The 23714-nt window shown below is 43.3% G+C and overlaps 1 protein-coding gene across 1 annotated transcript in view; it reads right to left on the bottom strand.

Moving 5' to 3' along the window:
- Positions 1 to 23714, bottom strand: part of NBEA (neurobeachin) — a 1994973-nt gene that overhangs the window by 50262 nt on the left and 1920997 nt on the right. Inside the window, 1 exon segment of the mRNA XM_030200381.1 lies at positions 11659 to 11814. Within this exon segment, the coding sequence (XP_030056241.1) occupies positions 11659 to 11814 (156 nt within the window).

Raw genomic sequence — 23714 nt, 5'->3', positions numbered from 1 at the left:
ACCTAATACTTGGTGGCAAAACCCTTGTTGGCAAGCACAGCGGTCAGACGTCTTCTGTAGTTGATGATGAGGTTTGCACACATGTCAGGAGGAATTTTGGTCCACTCCTCTTTGCAGATCATCTCTAAATCATTAAGAGTTCTGGGCTGTCGCTTGGCAACTCGCAGCTTCAGCTCCCTCCATAAGTTTTCAATGGGATTAAGGTCTGGTGACTGGCTAGGCCACTCCATGACCCTAATGTGCTTCTTCCTGAGCCACTCCTTGTTGCCTTGGCTGTATGTTTTGGGTCATTGTCGTGCTGGAAGACCCAGCCACGACCCATTTTTAAGGCCCTGGCGGAGGGAAGGAGGTTGTCACTCAGAATTGTACGGTACATGGCCCCATCCATTCTCCCATTGATGCGGTGAAGTAGTCCTGTGCCCTTAGCAGAGAAACACCCCCAAAACATAACATTTCCACCTCCATGCTTGACAGTGGGGACGGTGTTCTTTGGGTCATAGGCAGCATTTCTCTTCCTCCAAACACGGCGAGTTGAGTTCATGCCAAAGAGCTCAATTTTGTCTCATCTGACCACAGCACCTTCTCCCAATCACTCTCGGCATCATCCAGGTGTTCACTGGCAACCTTCAGACGGGCCGTCACATGTGCCTTCCGGAGCAGGGGGACCTTGCGGGCACTGCAGGATTGCAATCCGTTATGTCGTAATGTGTTACCAATGGTTTTCGTGGTGACAGTGGTCCCAGCTGCCTTGAGATCATTGACAAGTTCCCCCCTTGTAGTTGTAGGCTGATTTCTAACCTTCCTCATGATCAAGGATACCCCACGAGGTGAGATTTTGCGTGGAGCCCCAGATCTTTGTCGATTGACAGTCATTTTGTACTTCTTCCATTTTCTTACTATGGCACCAACAGTTGTCTCCTTCTCGCCCAGCGTCTTACTGATGGTTTTGTAGCCCATTCCAGCCTTGTGCAGGTGTATGATCTTGTCCCTGACATCCTTAGACAGCTCCTTGCTCTTGGCCATTTTGTAGAGGTTAGAGTCTGACTGATTCACTGAGTCTGTGGACAGGTGTCTTTCATACAGGTGACCATTGCCGACAGCTGTCTGTCATGCAGGTAACGAGTTGATTTGGAGCATCTACCTGGTCTGTAGGGGCCAGATCTCTTACTGGTTGGTGGGGGATCAAATACTTATTTCCCTCTGCAGAATGCAAATAAATTCATATACTTTCCACAATGTGATTTTCCGGATTTAATTTGTGATGTGCTATCTCTCACTGTTACCAATAACCTACCCTTCAATTATGGGCTGCTCATGTCTTTGTCAGTGGGCAAACTTACAAAATCAGCAAGGGATCAAATACTTATTTCCCCCACTGTATATGAAAGAAATCCTGCTAACATCAAACTACCAGTTGACATGAATAGATTAAATAATATGGGGGAAAGAGGTGAACCTTGGGAAAACCCTATTCAGGCACCCAAGAGTTTGACTGCTTATTGTTACCCTTCTTGACTTGATAAGATTTGTCCTTCAAATAACCACCAAACCACTTCTATACTGAACCTCCTACCCTATAACGTATTAGTAGTTCATCAATGTCTCGTGATTGACAAGGTGAAACACAGCCGACAAAGTTGCTGAGAGCTCAATGGGTCACACTTTTGGTCCTATCTGCTCAGCAATTTTGGACTGTGGTCCTTCATTATTTATGTTCACCAACAAGTATATAGTTACCAATGAGCATTGAGGTTTTGCTTTTTGATATAGATTTGAATACCTTTCTTAGGAAGGACTTCCTTGCTATTAAGAAAGCCATCTTATCAAACTGGTAGCAATGTTTGCCATTCTCCATGATATAATGTCACATCACCCTTCATTTGGGTCTCAATTTAGGGTGATGGACCTTTTTCGTAAACATTTGAGGCTTGTATTTAGACTCTTACCACACAGAGCGTGAAACACAACATTGAATACCTAAAAATATGTCACAAATGATCACAGTCTACCCTCCCATAACAATGGAACTACATTTGCGAGTTCTGGGGAAGTAGGGGTGTGGATTCATGGGAGAGGGTTGATCCATTAATTTTGATTATAGGTAGCATGGTGTATGTAAGAAACACTATGCACTATGCTGTCTTTGTTGCACAGTATTTGTGAATGGTGATTCAATCAATACAGTTTAAATAAATGCCAGGCTACCAAATGCATATATTTTGGACAAAAATTGATGCCCAACGAAAATATATCAATTAATTAAAAGGTGTTCCAGGGACAGGAGCTACATATCAAGTTTCAAGTTCAATAGGGACTTTCTATCCCACTCATCGAACATGTATCTAAGCAGCTGACAGTCTAGAGGGGAAAGAAAAACAATAAACTAAGGACACACCACATGGTAAGAAAAGACTGACTGATACAGTAGGGGAAGGGGAGGAACTACAATAGCCAAAAGGAAAGAAAGAGTGGGGGAGAGAAAAACACAATGGTAGAAAAGAATATAATTAAGACTATATAAAATTTCACATCAATCCTGCTAATGTCCATAAGCCTCCAGGAAAAAGTTAAGTTTTTAGATCTGTTGTAAATTGGGATAGGGCAGGGGCGGATGCAACATGAAACACCCAGGCACAACGCACCAGACAAGTCAAATACGCAGGGAGGGAGTGCAAATGGACCCAAGCACCCTTCCCATATTGGTCTGTCCTACAACTGCAACTTGTTAGGATACAAGAAATATCCTCCCATAACAGGCCAGAGTTCTCAGCAACATTTTTATTAGAGAAAAATAGTTTGCCCACCTGTGACGCAACAAAGAAGGCTAGAGAAAAGGGCAAGTGAAATAACACCACCTTGAACGGAGAACAAATCTCTGATAAAGCACCAAACAATAACAACAGATCAACATGTAAAATCAGATAATGAAGGGTCTGAGATGAAGAACATGCCCTTCTGGAATAGCCTCTTATCAGCTGTCACACCAAATGACAATGGAAGACATCCTGTTTGCTTTTGCACTTCAAAGTTATACTTTATTCATAACATATCAACAACATCAAAGAATGCTTAATAAGTACAGCTTAATCAGCTTTCATGTGGAATACCTCAAGGTTTGGCCTTATCACCAATTTTATTTAACATCTTTTTAAGTCCCTTAGCCACTTTAATCCAGGAGTTTATATGTATGGAGTATTGTGTTCAGTTTTGGAGGCCGTATCTTGCGAAGGATGTTAAAAAAAATGGAAGCGGTGCAAAGAAAAGCTACGAGAATGGTACGGGATTTGCGTTCCAAGACGTATGAAGAGAGACTTGCTGACCTGAACATGTATACCCTGGAGGAAAGGAGGAACAGGGGTGATATGATACAGACGTTCAAATATTTGAAAGGTATTAATCCACAAACAAATCTTTTCCGGAGATGGGAAGGCGGTAGAACGAGAGAACATGAAATGAGGTTGAAGGGGGGCAGACTCAGGAAAGATGTCAGGAGGTATTTTTTCACAGAGAGGGTGGTGGATGCTTGGAATGCCCTCCCGCGGGAGGTGGTGGAGATGAAAACAGTAACGGAATTCAAACATGCGTGGGATATGCATAAAGGAATCCTGTGCAGAAGGAATGGATCCTCAGAAGCTTAGCCGAAATTGGGTTGCGGAGCAGGTGGGTGAAAGAGGGGATGGTGGTTGGGAGGCGAGGATAGCGGAGGGCAGACTTATATGGTCTGTCCATAGCCAGTGATGGGAGGCGGGACTGGTGGTTGGGAGGTGGGAAGTACTGCTGGGCAGACTTGTACGGTCTGTGCCCTGAATAAGGCAGGTACAAATCAAGGTAAGGTATACACATATGAGTTTGTCTTGTTGGGCAGACTGGATGGACCGTGCAGGTCTTTTTCTGTCGTCATCTACTATATGTCAATGATATCCTAATGGTGGCAAATATTTCAGCTTTACATCTGGATTTGGGACCGTTTAATCTTAAATCTAACCAAATCAATTACATGTTGGCTCCTGGTTGCAGTTATTGTCTTAATATTAAACCTTCGATCTATCAGGTCCTTTATAGATGAGCAGACATTACATACGCTTATGCATGCTTTTGTAATGTTAAGACTAGAATACCATAATCTTGTTTTTGCAGGACTACCAAATGGTCACTTGAAGAGACGCCATACTTTGTAGATTGAAGCAGTACATTTGTTATGTAGCGCATATTATGAAGATCATGTTACACCAGTGGCATAGCTAGGACTGAATGGGCCCAGGCAGAAAAATTAAGAGCTCCACGACTGACTAAGGAAGAACGGCAGCCTAATTGAGGAACCCAAGGAGTGCTTAAGGTCAATTCTCTCCATTGTCTTACAAATACCTGTCCTGCTCAGCTCTGTACTTATAACAGTACTTCAAAGAGCAAACAAAGGAAATTAACAACTCTATAACAGGAGAGCTACAATGTGGCCTCTCGCCCAATCTAAACTCCCCCAACTGCTGCACAACTGACTATGGAAGAACAGCAGCTTAAATGAGAAACCCTACCTTATAGCAAGTAATAGCATCATTTTGAAGCCTGCCACATCTGTACATCCACACCTCCCCACCTTATGAGTACCTGAGACACCATGACCTCTCCTCACCATCGATGGCATCTACCTTCAAGGAGGACTCCGTTCTGAAGTCTTTAACAGTGCACATTTAAGACTGAAAGAGAGCTAAACTCGACTGACTTAAACTAGCTCCAAAAGTTATCACCATGAAGTGGCGCACATGGATTTGCTTAGCCCTTTTGAGCATGTCGGGCAGCAACATACCAGATAACTCAGTGCCTAATCCTATCCCCGTAATCTGTAACCCGTCTAGAAAACTCGGCACTAATTATAATGTCAGATATCTGCTAGACAATGCCAATACACACCGTCAGAACACTACTGTGGTTGCAGACCAGAACCAAATGGCTAACATTCGACTGTCTAAAAACCCTCGCTACCTTTTTCCCCTTTGGAACAAGTCTGAACTCACTCCTGTCCCTGTCATTTATATCAACACCAGTTCTGTGGGGAACAAAGATCTCTTACTCAGGGATCTGCTAGGATCTTCAGATCTGGCTTTCTGTTTAACATGGCTCACAGAAGTTGATAGTCTGATACTGCTCCACATCTACCCACCCGGTTATGGTATTCTGCATTCCCAAAGACAGGGTGAAAAAGGAGGTGGACTTGCACTTACCTTTAAGAGTTTTTTTCCAAATGTCTTTAGTTAGTTCTGGGGTTTTCCCTGAACTGGAATTTATGCTGTGCCAATTCTGTGATGATTCAAAAGCGACAAATCAAATTGCCCTACTTCTCATTTACCATCCTCCGTGAGCTTGGTCCAAGGCAGAACCTCTACTTGAAGAGATTACTTCCTCTGCCATGTCACAATTTTCAAGGATTATTTTCATGGGAGACTTAAACCTACACTTGGAAAATGATGCTGACACCAATGTCCACAACTTCAAATCATTCCTGAAGGACTGCGAACTACCTACATTCTCTGAGGGTGCAATTCATTAAAAAGGTCATATGTTAGACGTCATGACTTCCTATCCTAATAGCTTCATTAGCTCATTCAAATGGAAGCCAGTAACATGGTTTGACCACTTCCAACTGGATTACACCATTGATATCTCTATATCAAGTTTAACCAGACACAAGTCATCCAAACTCATCTCCACCAGAGGTAAAATCAACAAGGCCATTTTCAGGTCTGAGATAACAGATTCCCTCACTACTGCAACTCCTACACATGGTTCAATCAAATCCTGGTGGGACACTAAGGTGAAAGTCATACTAACAACACTGCTCTATTTACTACTAAAAACATCAAGACATCCAGAAATTCGCCACGGTTTACAGAGGAACTATCCATCCTAAAAAAGGAATGTCAACACCTAGAAAAGCAATGAAGAAAGAACAAAGATACTACTGATAAATCCAAATGGAAGTCTGCCTTCCAATGCTACAAAAAGAAGGTAGCTGACTCAAAATTCCAATACTATAGTAGCCTAATAAGTCAAGATGATCTTGACAACAAAAACTTTTCTCCTTAGTTAAAACACTAGCTTCCACTAAAACACCTACTCAAAACCATCCCTATGGAAGCAGTAAACTGGCTACACGATAATGTCAATGAGCTGTTAAAAACTGTCTCTCTTCCTCCTGACATGGGCAAAATTGTTATGACTCCACTTCTGAAGGAATCTGGGCTAGACATAACATCGCCTGAAACTACTGTCCAGAGGCAAGCGTACCCTTTTTACTAAAGTATTCGAAACCTAGATTAGTAAATATCTCTCTTTATATCTGGAAAAATATTCTGTTTTACAATGGGCACAGTTTGGCTTCAGATTGTTACATAGTACAGAAACATTGCTGCTAGTTATAACTACATATGTCAAACAACATCTATGCAAAGGTGACCAAGTAATTCTTCTCCAATTTGATATGTCAGCGGTGTTCGATGCAGTTGACCACACATTGCTACTCAAAAACCTGGATCAGATAGGAATAATAGGGACTGTGTTCAAATGGTTCAGAGAATTCCTTTCAAATCAAAGTTATTCTTTCAAGCAAAACAACCAACTTTCCAACTTCTGGTCTCCTAACTGCGGGGTTCCGCAGGGATCTCCCCTCTTACCTATCCTGTTCAATCTCTTTATGTCATCCCTTGCCTAAATACTCCTGGGACTTAATGAACTACTATTATCCTCTGCGGATGACATCCTGCTTCTCTTACCAGTGACAGCATCAAACATAGATCCAACTCAGTCTGTAGCGAATGGTATGACTGCTGTCAACATCTGGGTCCTGACCAATAAACTGAAATTCAAATGCGCAAAAAATCAAGGTCCTGTGGTTCCAAAATCAGGGAGTTGAGGTCCCATCATCAATATCCTTGACCAATGGTCAAATCTGTACAGTTGAATCTGAAACCAGAATGCTAGAGGTCTTGCTCGACTCTTCACTCACCTTCACTTCCCATATTAACCAGCCATGGAAGAAAACACTATTCAAAATGACACAGCTTTGTGTAGTCAGATCATTCTTCGTCCAAAAAGCAATTGCACTACTAGTAAAAATGATAGTCCTACCACACTTGGATTACTGTAACATTCTATTTCTTGGTATAAAGTGTCAATATCAGAAAAAAACTACAAATCATACAGAACACAGCTGCAAAAATAATATACAGATTGAATAGATATACTAGTATTTCAACTTATCTAAGCAAACTGTACTGGCTTCCCATAGCAGAAAGACTCAAGTTCAAAGCTGCTTGTTTAGTTTTTCAAATCTTACAGGGCATCACCTCTGAACTACTGACTGCTTTGCTATGTCTGGTCCAGTCTAACAGACTGAAACAATAACTGATGCTAGCATTACCATTTCAAAAGACAATTAGAAATCAGAACATTTTCAGCTCTCTGTTCCCCTTACTTGGAGTCAAAATATGGAACTCTCTACCTATTCCCACCAGAAAAGAAAACAGCTACCTCAACTTCAGAAAGAGGCTAAAAAGCTTTCTCTTCCCAAAGACTGCTTCATAACAATCCATCATGACTTCTACCTCCTAGTAACATCCATTACCCTTTTTAGTCTCTTGTATTAATCCAATGGTCTCTAATGTTTCTCAAACCTCACACTAACACTATTTGCTTTTGTTTCACCTAGAATGTAAACTGCATTAAAAAGGGGATATTAGCGGTATACAATAATGGATTTGAATTGAATTGCATTGACAATGGGCCCCTAAAACACCATCTCATTGAGGGGGGAAGGGGGAGGGAAGGGAGGAAGAGGTAGAAATAGTACTACTACTAATCATTTCTATAGCGCTACTAGATGTATGCAGCAGTTTTAACTGCTGAACAGTGGAAAACCCACCTCCATGTAAAAAAATAAAATAAAAAGTATTTGTTTGAAAAACATTGGTTCCCCACTACTCTCTCTCCCCCCCCCCCCCCCCCCAGCTTGTCTTGTATTCTCCACTTGTGTTTTGTGCTTTTCTGCACTGACAGTGCTTAAGTGGCACATGTGCATTTTTCATTCCACTGGAAAAGGTACTGAGTGAAAGTACTTGTGGCAGAAAAGCACAAACATACATAAATTATTTTGAACCCTCAAAGAACTCTTAACTAGCTGGAAAACAAACACCTTCATTTATCATATATGAAGACCTAAGAATAGAAGCTTTATTTATTATGGGAGGGGGGGGTCTGCCTTGGACCCACTAAAGAGTTAATCCTGCCTTGATCAAAAGCAAGATTGACATCAACACTAGATAGTGCCTTCTTTTGGCTAGCCCCAGCTATCTGGAATAAGCCCCCAATTTCATTACAAAATGAAGCTTCATTACCCACATTTAAAGTACAACTTAAAACCCATTTTAATAAATAGCTTTTAATCTTACTGATCAATAAAGAGGAATTGGGTTGTAGGATATTTGGGAATTTTTTTTTTAACATGTAGTTTTGTGACCTGGTATGATTGCATTCTTTTATATCATATTTTGGTGTTATTTTGTATTTGATGTAGTTTTAACATGATTGTAAACATCTGCAATCTATTTTATTGGCTGAGCGGTATAGCAGATCTTTTTTTGTATCATATTTTATTAAAGGTTTTCAAAATACAACAGAAAAGTATACACAAAAGCAAACAACACATAACAAACAGAATGGAAAAAAAAACACAAAACACCATGGCTTCCAAGTGCAAATATATATACGTTCCAGGACAATACCTAGAGGCCAAGATCAAGTAGTGCTACGAGATGCCTGACAAAATAAGTGTAGGCGAGCCCAGGTCTTCAAGACAGACTGCACTCTGTGATGCTTATGGGCAAGAAGTGCTTCATATTTTCGGATCACACATACGTAACTCCACCATTTGTTATAATTCAGATGTGCATTATTTTTCCAATGTGTAACAATTAAATGCAAAGCGACAGCTAACAGAATATTAAACAGTTTCTTATCTGACTCAAGAAGGGAAATAGTACGGGAAGAGGCACGCAGTATCACAACCTCATAGGAGATTGCTGCAGTCTCAGGCAGATGAAAAATAATACACAATTTCGCCCAAATAAGTCCCCAGTATGCTCTAACGTTTTTGCAGAAAAAAACCAAATGCGCTAAGGATCCATCTGTCTCCTGACAAGACCAACATTTGAAGGTAGTAGTCTTAGTAATCCTTGCTACTCGAGCAGGGGTCCAGTAGGCTCGGTGAAATACAAAATATGAGGACTGGGATATCGTCGCCGACTTAGTTGGGCGCATGGAGTCAATCCAAAAGGTGCACCAGTCAAATTCTGATGCATCAAAATGTAAATCTTGTTCCCAGGATTGCCGCAGCCTAGCGACAGTGTCCACGTATAGATTCTGAAGTTTTTTTTATATAATAGGGATGCCTTCTTACTACCGGAAGCAATGGCAAGGCAGGAAGAGATAAAATCCGAAGGGGCAGTTGTAATAGAAGAGGAGACTTGAAAAGACAAAATATAGTTAGAGATGCCCCTCCATGAATCAGAATCTATTACTGGAACATCATATAAAACAGACAAAGCATCGGGAGATAACAGATTACCAGCAATGTACAAATGAGACAGCATCCATATACCCTTTCCCATCCACACCACTTTTTGAGACTGCAGGAGAACTGACTGAAAACCAGAGGTATACCAGAGAGAAACTTCCTCCAGCGATGCAGCGCAAATTCCAAGACCAGCTCTAAACGTACGGATATCAAAGGCAGAGGCCTTCAGGAGCCTAAGGTGTTTTGTATATGGATACAAATCAGCATATGGAAGGAGATATAAAGGGCAAGGATGCACCAAGGCAGCCTCAAATACCTGCCACCTAGGCGTAAGGTGAGTGAAATCCTTTTAAAACCACATTAAAGACTGCGCAAGACGGAAGGCCATGTGATAATGTTTGAAGTCAGGAACATTAAGACCTCCCAAATGCTTTGGCAATTTAAGATTTTTGAGTGCAATGCGAGGAGGTTTGTGTCTCCAAAGAAACTGAATCAATAAGGAGTCAATCTTGGCATAGAACGAAGTTGGAAAAGCGAGGGGGGGTCATACTAAAAATGTAATTTAACTTTGGAGCCAGAACCATCCTGATAGCCTCTATCCTACCCCACCATGTTAAATAAAGTGGAGACCATGAATTCAGAATGGAGGAGGTTAAAGTCAATATCTGGTCCTTAATAAGGGACATAGTCTGATCTACTGATGTTGAATACTATACTCCTAGATACTTGATTTTAGTAGGATCCCAGGAAAAGAGGTACTGAGATATCTGAGATCTATGCACAAAAGAATTGAGCGGCATTATGGCAGACTTAGACTAGTTGATTTTATAACCAGACAGAGATGAAAAAGCGTTGATTACATCCAAAACACTAGGAATTGAATTTGGAGTAGTGTACAAGAGAATATCATCAGCATATATGGACAGTTTAAACAACTCCTCTGCAACAGCCACACCAGTAATAGTAGGAGCGGACCTAATAGCTATAGCCAAGGGTTCTAAAGCAATGTTGAACAGGAGAGGAGATAATGGACATCCTTGTTTGGTGCATCGTCGAAGTGGGAAAAACTGAGAATTGTTACCATTCACCGAAATGGAAGCTAAGGGATTAGTATACAACACTTTTATCATGTTGATGAAGGACGGACTAAAATTAAACCACGCTAGAGTGTGAAACAAGTAAGACCATTCAATTCTATCAAAGGCTTTCTCAGCATCAAGTGATACCGCTATAAACGGGTCCCGAGAGCCTTCAACATGTAGCAGATCTTTTTAATAAAAATAAACAAACAAACAGTAAGGTCTTTCATTTTCAGCTTAAATCAGTTTTCAGTTAAAAAAATACCAGATTTAAAATAAAATATTATTTGGTTGTCTTATTGATTTTATGTTAATTTTTGGGACACTCAATATGCAGAATTAATTTGTTTGAATCCTGCAGAATATTCCTAAAGGCCTCCTTCCCCATGTGATATCTAATCATTGCTTCCCATCCCTCCACTGGAAAAGGCTAGATGCCGTTTCATACTTCTGTTAACCAAAATAAATATTTATATATACCCCAGAAATAATGAATCATTTTTGAACTAGTTTTTCTTACATGTCTGTAGCTGTAACAAATACTAAAATACTTCCAGAAAAACAAAATAGAACTGAAAATGAAGATCTTGTTAATAATGCAGGATTTTTTTAAGACCCCAAAGATAACCAAAAATTCATCATGACCTAAAATTAATTCAGCTTTATGGATTATTTTTAAAATGTTTAAAAGAGATGTTACTCTTTTTATAAATTAATATACCTTGATCTGATTAATATTGGAATGTATTATTATTGTACTTGTTATACTATTTTTATAGTAATGTTAAATGCTATACTAGTGGTTTATTACAATAATCAATTTCTTTCTACTGCTCCAATCTGATTTAAACTAAGTAGTTTGATTAAATTATTATAGAGCAATCAGTCTTAGAATATAAACATTTATCGAGGCACAATGTTTAATGCATGTATTGAATATTTATGCTGCTATTTTGTTTTGTACTATGCATGATAGCAAATTGGTAAAGGAATGTGTTTGGCTTTTAGGATTACCTGTTTCTGTAGAATACACCCGAAAGCTCTTGTCCCAGAAACCACAAATCAGAATGTAGCGGTTGTCTGCTGTGACTACAAAGCAATGTGCATTGATTTGGATACTCTGATCGACCAAGTCTGTGATCTGCCTCTTGTTCATGCCTGAGTTATTGGCTGGAAAAAAACCACAATAACCATGTTACTTACAAAAATTCATAGCAACTATTTATCATTTTGTCATATATAACACATTGTAGACTTACTGTACTCTAAACCCAAATCCTTGGAATTTTTGTAGGTTAAAAAATATATGTGGGGCTGTTATTCAAAAATTCTGTTTTAGAAGCGGGGAAGCAGGCAGGCTACTCCAGACTTCGAAGCAGCACTTTTGTGCATGTTCAGTTCAAATTCATGAAATAAGTGTGGAAGTGCCAGCATCAGCTGGTAGAGTGCCCTGCTGACTTCCTCCTGCTAAGGCAGCACAGCAGGGCTCCAGCGGTGAAACTCTTTGGCTAGTGGGGCTTAAGCACCCCCACCAGCCATGTATTGGCTGCCACAATTTTGGAGGGGGCCTGAGCCCAAGGGGGGAGGGCTCCAGGCTCCCAAGGCCCGATCATTGTGAGGGAGCTTTAAGCCACACCCAAGTCTTGCCCTACTCTGACCATCCACACCCCCAGACCCACCCACTTCACCTCCTGGCTCCACCTCAACAGATCTCGGCTGCGGAACCAAAAAGAGCCCTCCCTCTCAGGCAGCAGGAGATGCCTTAACAAAACATCATCTCCTACTGCCTTGGGACCAGTCTTGAGGTAAGAGTTGTGAGATTCACAGCCTCTTATTGTGAGACTGGTTCTGTGGCAGCAGGAGATGATGTCTTATAGACAAGTTGTCATAGCAATAGAAACAGAAACTGAATAGAAATATCAGAGATGCACTTTTTCCAAAGCTGACACATTAAAATTGATAAATTTAGAAAAAAAATATATTTTTCTACCTTTGCTGTCTCAGCATTGCTTTGGTCCAAGTGTCTCTTTTCTGCTTTTCTGTTTTTTCTGAACTCTCTTTCTACGGTTTCTGTACTTTTTACATTTCTTCTCTCTTTCTCTCTATGTTCACCATCCATCTTTCCTCTGTGTTCCTTATCCATCCTATCCAGCAACTCTCCTCTCTGTCACTATTCGCCTCCTGTGCCCAACATTGCCCCTGTCCCTATGATCTCTCCATGCCCAGCATCTCTTATCTATGTATCTATATTCCTCTCCATATCTAGCTTCCTTCTTTCTTCCTTTCCACCTGCACCCCCGACTCCAGCATCAGCATTTCTCCCTCTCTTTTCTCCTCTTACCCCTGCCCTCCTTACTCCGGGGCCAGCATTTTCATTCTCTCTTCTGCTGCCCCTGTCCCACCTCACTGCAGGGCCAGCATCTCTTGCCCCTGAATCCCCTTCTCCCCTCATGGTCTGGCATTTCTCTCTCATACCCTGAATCTCTTCCACACCTCACCGTGGTCTGGTATCTCTCTCTCCATTGGTCGAGTGTCTCTCCTCCCCACCCCCTTTTTGGTCTAGGTCATTCTCTCTTCCCTTATCCCCTAGTCCAGCATCTCTCCTACTTTCTCTCCCCCCTCAACTTTTGGGTCCAGCATCTCTCTGTGCCCCCTCCTGTCCCCCTGTGCAGGTCTAATCTTTCTTTCTCTCTACTCATTCCTTTCCCCCACCCCACATAGATCTGGCATCTCTCTCTGTTTCCCCCACCCTCACATGGGTCCTTCATCTCCTTCCACCCCTCCCCCCACTACACAGGTCCTTTCCCCCCATGGCCCTCCCAAAGTGGTGAAGGCTGGCTGTCAGAGGCAGTGTTGTAAACATGCTCCCTGTTGCTGGCCCCACCAGGGCCTTTCCTCTCCGACATCTGCCTACAGGAAGTGAAAAAAAAAGGCAAAGTAGAGGAAAGGACCTAGTGGGGCTGGCCATAGGCAGCCTGTTTATAGTGCTGCCTCTGCTGACCAGTCTTTACAACTTTGGGAGGGCTGCGAGGGGGGGGGGGGGATGCCAGATTCATGTGTGGGAGGGGTGAGGATGGAAGGAGATGCCAGACTCACACAGGGGAATGAGGGGAGAGTGATATCAAGCACCAGGGCAGGAGGGAGGTGGGTGAGTATTGAGGAAGACAGATATCTGGGATGGAGAGCAGAGGGCAGCAGACAGCTTCTACCATTGGGAGGCCCTGGGCATTTTGCTGGGCTTGCTCAATGGTAGCTAGATCCCTGACTCAGAGGGAGATCTTTGCTCCCCAGAGGGAGTGTGGGAGACTTCACAGGTCTATAAAATTCATGTGCACACACTCTATTTGTACCTGCTAGGTACAGATATGGGCAAGAACGTTTGAGTGTCACTGAGATTAGTTCTAGGAAGAAGAGGCACATAAGCATGTAAGATAGGATCATTTTTTGAAAATTTTATTCGTGCCCTATTATAAAATTGCCCCTCTCCTATGTACAAAGTTGATATTAATTCACTACTGCTGCATTAGCCTCGCAAAGTACTGTAAGTATCCTTTTAAATCAATATATGTGGTGAACACTGCATACCACAGCATTTACAAACACAGCAGTATGCAAGTGAACAAAAGGGATAAAGTACCATGATAACAGAGCCTGACCTATTTTGCATTTGGGTAGGGGGAGGAGCATACCTATACATACATTTTGGAGGGGATATGGAGAGTGGGCAGAGAGAGGGTAGTTTTTATGGGAAGGGAATATGATACTAGGGTAGGTACGTTGTAGTGATGGGATAACTGAGGACTTCCTGCTGTTAATCCTAAATTTAGGCCTGTCACAATTGTGCTATTGCCACCACCACCACTACTTATCATTTCTATAGTGCTACTAGACGTACACAGCACTGTACACTGAACATGTAAGAGACAGTCCCTGCTCGACAGAGCTTACAATCTAATCAAGACAGACAAACAGGACAAATAAGGGATAAAGGAATTACTTAAGGTGGGAATTATAAAACAGACATGGGTACTGAACAAGTGAATAGGAGGTTGGAGTTAAAAGCAGTGTCAAAAAGGTGGGCTTTTAGCCTAGATCTGAAGACAGCCAGAGCTGGAGCTTGACATACTGATTTAGGAAGTCTATTCCAGGCATATGGTGCAGCAATATAAAAGGAACAGAGACTGGAGTCCACAGTGGAGGAGAAGAGTACCAAATCAAGTTAGAAATATCGTGACCCAGTTGCTGCTTTCCAGATGATCACTCTTGCTATATCCTGTAGCCACCTGCATTATCATCACAATCGATACAGGGTTTTTCAATCTTAGAGGGCAATTTTCAGTGCAGGCCTGCAAGCCACTTTTAAAAGGGAAATTCCCCACAGAGCTTTCCTTAGAAAATCCAGCAGCGCCATCAGTTTCTTTTTAACCCACATATGTGGCAGGTGCAAAATATGTGAGTAAAAAAAAGAGTGAAAACCAGTACAGGTGGAAGAGTGAGTGCTGCAGATGCTTGAGCATATGAATGTGTGGACTGATGTCCATGTTGCGTCTTTACAAATCTCCTCAATAAAGACTGATCTCATGTGGGCTACTGATGCAGCCATGGCTCTGACATTGTGAGTCATGCATGAACCTCCAGAACCAGCCCAGCCTGGGCATAAGTTAAGGAGATGAAGTCAGCCAACCAGTTGGATAATGTGTATTTACCAATGGCTGCCCACATCCTGTTTGGGTCAAAAGAGACAAAAAGGTGGGTGGGAGGACTGTCTAAGGGCTTTAGTCCATTCAGGATAAAAGGTTGAGGCTCTTTGCAGTACAAAGTATGAAGTGCGCTTTCATCAGGATTGGCATGGGAAAACTGTTGAACAACTGATTGGTTAAGGTGGAACTCCAAACCTAGGAACTTAGGATGTGTGCAAAGAATTACTCTGTTATGATGAAATCTTGTATAAGGTGGATCAGCTACTAGGGCCTGGAGCTCACTGATCCTGCAGGCCGAAGTGACTGCCACCAAAAACAAGACCTTCCAGGTCAGGCACTTCAGATACCAAATATTAAATGGCTCAAATGGAGCCTTCTTCAGCTGGGTGACGCAGGGGCGTAGCCAAACCTCGAAGTGGGAGGGAGCCAGAGTCCAAAGTTGGGGGGGGGGCACATTTTGGTCCATCGCCCCACCACCACCCTGCTGCTCCCCACCCACTGCCACCGCTGCACATACCTTGGCTGGCAGGGGTCTCCAATTCCTTCCAGCTGAAGCACTGCCGCCGCATATACCTTGGCTGGTGGGGGTCTCCAACCCCTGCCAGCTGAAGCACTGCCACCGCATATACCTTGGCTGGTGGGGGTCTCCAACCCCTGCCAGCTGAAGCCTTTGTTCAGCGCTGGTCTATGGTGCTGCCGCATTGCCTGACCTGCTCTCTCTTCCTTTCCCTCACATCCGGCACGCTAGTTTTAATGAAATTGAGCATGCATGCATGCAAGCTCAGTTTCACTAAAACGAGCGTGCCAGACCTGAGGGGAAAGGAGCAGGGCAGGCAATGCTGCAGTGCCGGAGACCAGAACTGGACAATGGCTTCAGCTGGTGGGGGGTGGGGACCCCTGCAAGCCAAGCCAGGGGCCCAGAATGAATTTGGGGAGACCAGGCCCCCATGGCCCCCTGTAGCTACACCACTGGGGAAAGGATGACATTGAGATCCCATGGCACTGTAGGGAGTACTGACTGGGGGCTTTAGCATCAGCAAACCCCTCATGAATTGAACAACTTGAGGTTGTACAGAAATGGGCTTAACCTCTACACAGTGATGGTAAATGCCAATTGCACTGAGGTGAACCTTTACAGAGTTGGCTTTAAGACCAGACTCAGAAAGAAGTAGAAGTTATTCAAGCAGTTTTGTGTAGGACAGGAGAAAGGATCTAGTGCCTTGCCCTCACACCAGATGGCAAACCTCCTCAACTTAAAATGATTTGATCTCTTAGTGGAATCTTTCCTGGAAGCAAACAGGACATGAGAGACACCCTCATGAAGTTGAAGAGTGTCAACTTTTAGCCTCTCAACGTCCCACGAGGGCCAAGGATAGAAGGTTGGCATGCAGAAGGGACCCCTCGTTCTGAGTGATCAGAGTCAGAAAGCACTCCAGTCTCCATAGGTCTCTGGAGGGAAATCAAATCTGTCTCAGACAATAAATGGCAATCATGGTTCTCTGGCCTAGCTTGAATTTCAGCAGTGTTTTCCGTATCAGAGGTATGGAAGAATATATGTACAGAAGTCCCTTCTCCCAATAGAAGAGAAAGGCATCTGAGGCTAGTCTGTCACATGACCCCAGTCTGGAGCAGGAGTGAGGGACCATGTTGTTCGGGTAAGTGGAGACGAGATCTATCGTGGAGGTGCCTCATTCTTGGAAGAACTCTTGGGTATGTCCATGTTGAAAGACCACTCGTGTGGTTGCGTTATCCAGCTCAATCTATCGGCCAGACAGTTGCTTTTCTCTGCCAGGTATCTGGTTCTGAGCACCATGCCTCAGCTGGATGTCCAGTGTCACATCCTGACTGCTTCTTGACACTGGAGTTATGATCCCTGTGCTTCCCTGCTTGTTGACATAACACATTGCTGCCTGATTGTCCATTTGAATGAGGCTAATTCTGTGCATTTGCCGATCCCTGAAAGCTTTTAGAGCATTCCATATGGCCTGGAGTTCCAAGAAGTTGATATGATGCTGAGCTTCCTGGAGGAACCACTGACCTTGGGTGTGGCACCCTTCTACATTAGCTCCCTAGCCCAGATTGGTTGCATCTATCATCAATGTTTTGTGGGATGGAGGAATTTGGATGGTAGTCCCATGATGAAATTACTTTGAATTATTCATCAAGAGAAATTGTGACAGTGAGGGCATCCACTAGATTCACTGTGGCTTGGGACCACTGAAAAGCTGCAGTCAAATGGAGTTGAGGCTAGCCAGCTTATTTTCGAAAGAGAAAGACACCCATATTTCGACCCAAATCGGGAGCTGGGCGTCCGTTTCCCGTGGGCACCCAAATCAGTATAATCAAAACCCGATTTTTGGCGTCCTCAACTGCAGTCCATCACAGAGACGAACAAAGATCACTGGGGCGTGTCGGAGGCATGGCGAAGGCGGGACTGGGGCGTGGTTATCAGCCGTTGAGAGATGGGCGTCTTTAGCTGATAATCAAAACAAGAAGGGTGTTTTTGACGAGAATTTGGTCCGCTTTATTTGGACCTTTTTTTTTCAGGTCCAGGTCCCAAAAAAGTGCCCCAACTGACCAGATGACCACCGGAGGGAATCGGGGATGACCTCCCCTGAGTCCCCCAGTGGTCACTAACCCCCTCCCACCAACAAAAACCCACTTTACAAACTTTTTTTCCCAGCCTGTATACCAGCCTCAAATGCCGTACCCACCTCCATGACAGCAGAATGTGTCTATCCTCTGACAGCCTTTCCCTGGTTCTGATGTGGTCTCGGGTGAGTGTGACACCTTTTCTGTTAAGGGCACTGCAGAGTCACATCAGCAATGCATTGTGGTGGGTGTAGGGTATTGGGCTCCGTGATTCCACTAGCTTGTGTTAAATGCTCACGATGTTGGTAGTTGATAGGCTCTACTCCCATGGTGCTTTTCCCTCTGCTTACTGGGTCAGAGTGTGCCCTGTTTTGTTTCCGGTAGTCCATGAGGTAGTGGCCATTTGTGTAAGACACTTTTAGATCCCTTTCATGTGTTAGCCACGTTACAGCACTTAGTTCTTACCTTGAATGTTGCTTAAAGAGGGCATTGTACACCATTCTGCCAGCTTGAACCTACTGCTAATCTCAGTACCAACGAGACTCGTTGCCAGTGGGGCACAACCTCTGATCTGCAGTTAACTGTGAGTAAAGGTGCTTATTCAAATAAAGGACGTTTTCAGCGAGATTAGTCTTCAGGTGTCAACTGCTGTGCCAAGGTTATTCACCAGCAACAAGTCCTGTCCCTGGAGCACTTTTAGTGGGTACTGCAGTGCACTTCAGGCAGGCAGACCCAGGCCCATCCCCCCCACCCGTAACACTTGTGGTGGTAAATGGGAGGCCTCTAAATCCCACTGTACCCACATGTAGTTGCCCCCTTCACCCCTAAGAGCTATGGTAGTGTTGTACATTTTTCCCTCCCATGACCAAATGGCTTGGATTGGGACGTTTCTGAGCTGGGCGTTTTTAGTTTCCATTATCGCAAAAAAAAAAAAACCAAAAACGCCCATCTCAGAAGTGACCAAATCTATGGCATTGGTGCATTGATTTCTGAGCTCTTTCCTTTAATGTGCTCTTTACCAGCCAAATGCCTAGGTAGGGAAACACCTGTGCTCCCAGTCTGTAAGACGTTTTGTGAATACCCTGGGAGCTCAGGCCAGGCCACAAGGCAGGACAACATATTTAAGAGTGGCGTTTTCCTACCTGAAATCTTAAATAATTCCTGTGACTGGGATGAATTTGGATGTGGGTACAGGTATCCTGTAAGGCCAGAGAGCATAGCCAATCATTTTCCTGAATCATGGGGATCAAGGTACCCAGAAAATCCATCTTGAACTTCTGATTTGATAGGTACCTGTTCAGGGCCCTTAGGTCTAGGATAGGACAAAATCCTGTTGGTTTGGGGGGACCAGGGAGTACTTGGAATAAAAACTCTTCCCTTTTTCCTTTGGTTAAATGAGTTCGACCACACTGGCCTGTGAAAGGAAAGAGAGTTCCCATGTAAGCAATTGTTGGTGCTGAGAGCATAACTTTGGTGGGCAATTTGGAGTAATTAGCAAAATGTGGCAAAATTGCCCCCCAAAAAATGTGAAATGAGAGCTGAGGTGAGAAGAAGTAGAGACGTACTCTCTGCTCCACTCCACTCATAAAAAAAAAGACTGTCCTGGCCCCTCGCACGGTGGCTATATTTTGCAATGACTGTAAACGGTGAAAGTAGTGATTGAGAAAGACCAGAGTAAATAGACCAGTCAGGAGATAAATAGTGCATAGTGCAAGCACCTGGCATTTACATGTTTCAGCCGGAGGTGACTAGGACTTCCCTATCCACAGTTTCAGGCAAAAGTTTTCCTTTTCCTTTGCATGTTTTTTTTTTTTTTTTTTTATTATTATATTTATTGGTTTTAATTTCATACAAACAAATCACGTTTGTAAGGCAATACAGAGAGTTATAGAGGAAAATAAAACATATATATAATATATTTCAATCAAGCATACATGTCACATATATTTATCTTATCTCTCTTCCTTAGACCATCATTAGTGGAGGAGGGGGGAGAGTCTAAACAAATTTAAGGAGAATTATCACTCTAAAAAAGAGAAGGGAAAAAAGGAACAAAATTTAACATAAATTGGCATAGTCCTGATATTATATCTCTTAACTCTTATTTGCTGATATCAATCATTGTTCTTATTCAACTAGTTGGCTTTTTGGCGTCCAGAAAAGCCTTCAACTGAATAGGCTCAAAAAATACATATTTAGTGCCAGTCATTCGAATTATGCATTTACATGGATATGCTAAGGTAAATGTTGCGCCTAACGCTTTTACTTCATCTCTAAGTATGAGAAATTGCTTTCGTCGCTGTTGTGTTATCTTGGTAACGTCAGGATATACCCATATTTTCTGTCCACAAAATAAAGCTGACGAATATTTAAAATATTTTTCATAATCATATTTAAATCCTGTTCGAAGACCATTGATATTATAAGAGTCCCTCTTGAAGTTATTCTATCATGGAATCTTCTAGTAGTGCAGTTAAATTTGAATATCTATTACTGGAAATTGAGGATCTTCTCCTTGCTTTTGCACTTTAGGTAAATAGTAAACTTTATTACAAGGTGGAATATCCGCATCGGAAAACTTCAAGATCTCCTGTAAATATTTTTTAAGGAAATCTCGAGGAGTCAAAGCAGGTGAAATAGGAAAATTTAACATCCTAAGCGTAAGGCGTCGATTATAATTTTCTATCTGCTCTAGTCTACGAGCAGTGTAAAGTTTATCTTTTACAAGAGAGTCTACAGTCATCTTGACAGATTTAATATCTTCATTTACTGTAGCAAATTGGATAGCAGATTCTCTTTTAATTTCTTCATACGATTCTGTCATAATAGTCAACTTACTAGCAACCGTGGAAATTTCTCGTGTGGATTTAGCAACTTCAGTGGTCAGTCTCTGGAGCGCCGACCAAATAGCTTCCATTGTAACCTCCTGGGGCTTTTCCAGCTTCAGTACATTTTCCACCGCTGGTCCAGGGGAGAAACCGCCAAAAAGGGACAAGTCGTTACCCACTTCGGAGTCCGCTTGATCCCCTGACTCCACTCTGGCGCCTGCGGGACAAGGAGGCGGATTCAGCGTCGGCGGCGATAAGGTGATATCCAGGCCCCTGGCCGACGTCGCTCCTTCGTTGTCGGTCAATGCGGGGATCGCCACGCCGGTATCGAGAGGTAAGCTTCTCACAAAGCGGTCTAATGTCTGCTGGTTGGGAGACGACGTTAGTGCAATTGACGGTTGCACTTTTGTCGTCCCCTTTCTTTTGGTATGAGGCATAATTAGAAATCGGGGAAAAGTTAGAAAATTCCAACAAACAGTTTGAGAGCTTCCGTGAGCACAGCTAGGACGCCATCTTTTGCATGTTTAAATGTCTTGTATCTCAAGTTTTTTCTCTCTGGCTGTTTTCTCCAGCAATGGAACCTTTCTCCCTTTCTCAAGCTCCATGTCACTGTTAACTCTCCTCAGCAAGCGTTAAAGTAGTTCAGAGTTGCCAAAGGGGCTGGATCACAGAGAGAGAGAGATTTTAGCTATGTCCCAGCTCTGTCCAACCATGCCCCCAATACCCTCCCACTCTACCTCTTGGCTCCACACTGACAGACCTTGGATGGCACCAAGAAACCACTTCCTCCTTGGGCAGCATGAGATGCTGTGAGATTCTGCAGCTCTTATCCTGAGACTGGTGCAGCAGCAGTGGCAGATGATGTCTTATTAATGCATCTTCTGCTGCCAATGCAGGAGGAAGCTGCTCAACAGATTTCTGCATCCCAGCAGGAGATGACCTGTGAAAGCGGAAGACTTGGCATGTCTGATATAGTTGCTACATGGAACTGGACCCCACCCTCCCTCCTTAAGGCACATGGTAACTACTGTTTGTTTGTTAAACCAAACCTCCTCCCCTTCCCCCACAGGGGTCTTAGGGCAAAGCAGGAACCTAGCTCAAAAATAAACCTGTTTAGCTCAGCTTAAGTTTATTTCCTCCAAGAGTCTTCCAGCTCAGGACTTTTTTGTAAAGCAGGTAGGTAACTGCTTCTCTCTCACTTCTGTCTACTGTAAGTTTGTAAACAGATCAGATGTTTCCTGGGAGATCCTGGAAGCAGTCACTTGCTCTGAGGCAAACTACACTGCCTATGTTTTATGGAAATCCACTGATCTGTTGTCGTTACCCCCCCCCCCCCCCCCCCCCCCCCCCGGTCTCAGGTTCAGGCATTATTAGTTTCCTTTGGCTTCAGATGTGGTTGGATCTCTCCTCCCCCAACCTACAGAAAAAGGATCATGGATTTGATATACTGCCAGTGCCAATGCAGCTTTTGTTACCCGCTATATCCCCTAAAATAAGTGTTCAATGTGGCTTACAAAAGTCAGAGCATCAACATAATAAAAATTACATCATTCGAAATATCCATACAAAATTATAACAAGCACTGCCTTTCTGACATACAGCCAAAGCAGTATATATTACATGCAGGTACTTTCTCTGTCCCTAGCGGGCTCACAATTTAAGTTTTGCACCTGGAGCAATGGAAAGTTAAGGGGCCCTTTTACACAGTGGCGGTAAGCACAAAGTGGGTTTACTGCTCGCTCTTTCGGGACTACCACCTGCCCAACACGGCCGCTGGTGGTAGTCCTGCCCCTGCCCTTTCCCCAGGGGAAAAAGAAAATCCCTGGAAATGGTTAGCGTGGCGGTAACAGTGGTAATCAGGTATCGCCTGGCTAATGCTGGGTTAGCGACAGAGCCCTTATCGCTACCTCAATGGGTGGCAGTAAGGGCTCCCGGCTGCATGGCCACATGGTGAGACTTACGTCACCGTTTGACCATTTTTTCCCAGGTTTTACTGGCTGTGGGAAAAAGAGTCCCAGTGTGCGTGAAAAATGGCACCCACTGCCAGCACAGGGCCATTTTTCCCGAAGCTTAGTAAAAGGACCCTTAAGTGACTTGCCCAGAGTCACAAGGAGCTGTAGTGTGGGAAACGAACCCCATTCTCCAGTGTCTCATTCCACTGCGTTAACTGTTAGGCTATTTCTCCAGGCCAAGGTTTAACTCTAAAACTGCTTTGCCAAGGACTTAGCTTAGCAAATATATTTCCTTGGAGTTTGTTTCAAAGAGAAAGCTAACCTGGGACGGCCCTTCCCTATCATAAGATGCCAGTTTTCAATCTCTCTTTTTTCACATCTTACCTCTCCAGCTTTCCATCTTCCTACTCTCCTTCTCCAGTATCCTATTCCCCCAATTTCTACTTCCTTATATCCACTCTTTGTACTCACTTTCTCTGCAGTCCTCAAATAAGCAGGACATTATCGAAGAAGCCCAGTGCAGAAAAGATCCTAGAATTCTTATTCTTAAAGATCCTAAAACATCTTGACATTCTTGTTTATAAGCCACATTGCAGCAGTAAATTTTCTGGTGCATCACTGGCTTAAGCAGTCAACCTACACAGTTGGTACATGCTTTTCCAGGCCTACAGCAGCACCAGCTCTATGTCTTTTCCCTGATAAAACCTGGGGGGCAACTTTTTAAAGGGCCTGTTTCTATGCATAAAGTCCCATTTACCCATGAATATCCTACTACTTATCATTTTTATAGCGCTATATGGCATACGCAGCGCTGTACACCATACACGAAAAGACAGTCCCTGCTCAAAGAGCTCACAATCTATATAAGACAGGTAGACAGACAGAACAACTACGAGGTAAGGGAATTAAAGAGAAGGGGATAAAAGGTACAGGGCAAGTGAGTAGTGGTTAGGAGTCAAAAGCAGCGTCAAAGAGGTGGGCTTTCAAAATATCCCTTT

The sequence above is a fragment of the Microcaecilia unicolor genome, chromosome 4 (assembly GCF_901765095.1).
Source record: "Microcaecilia unicolor chromosome 4, aMicUni1.1, whole genome shotgun sequence".
Lineage (NCBI taxonomy): Eukaryota > Metazoa > Chordata > Amphibia > Gymnophiona > Siphonopidae > Microcaecilia > Microcaecilia unicolor.
The sequence above is the reverse complement of the archived record's forward strand: the minus strand, read 5'-3'. Positions and strand labels throughout refer to the sequence as shown.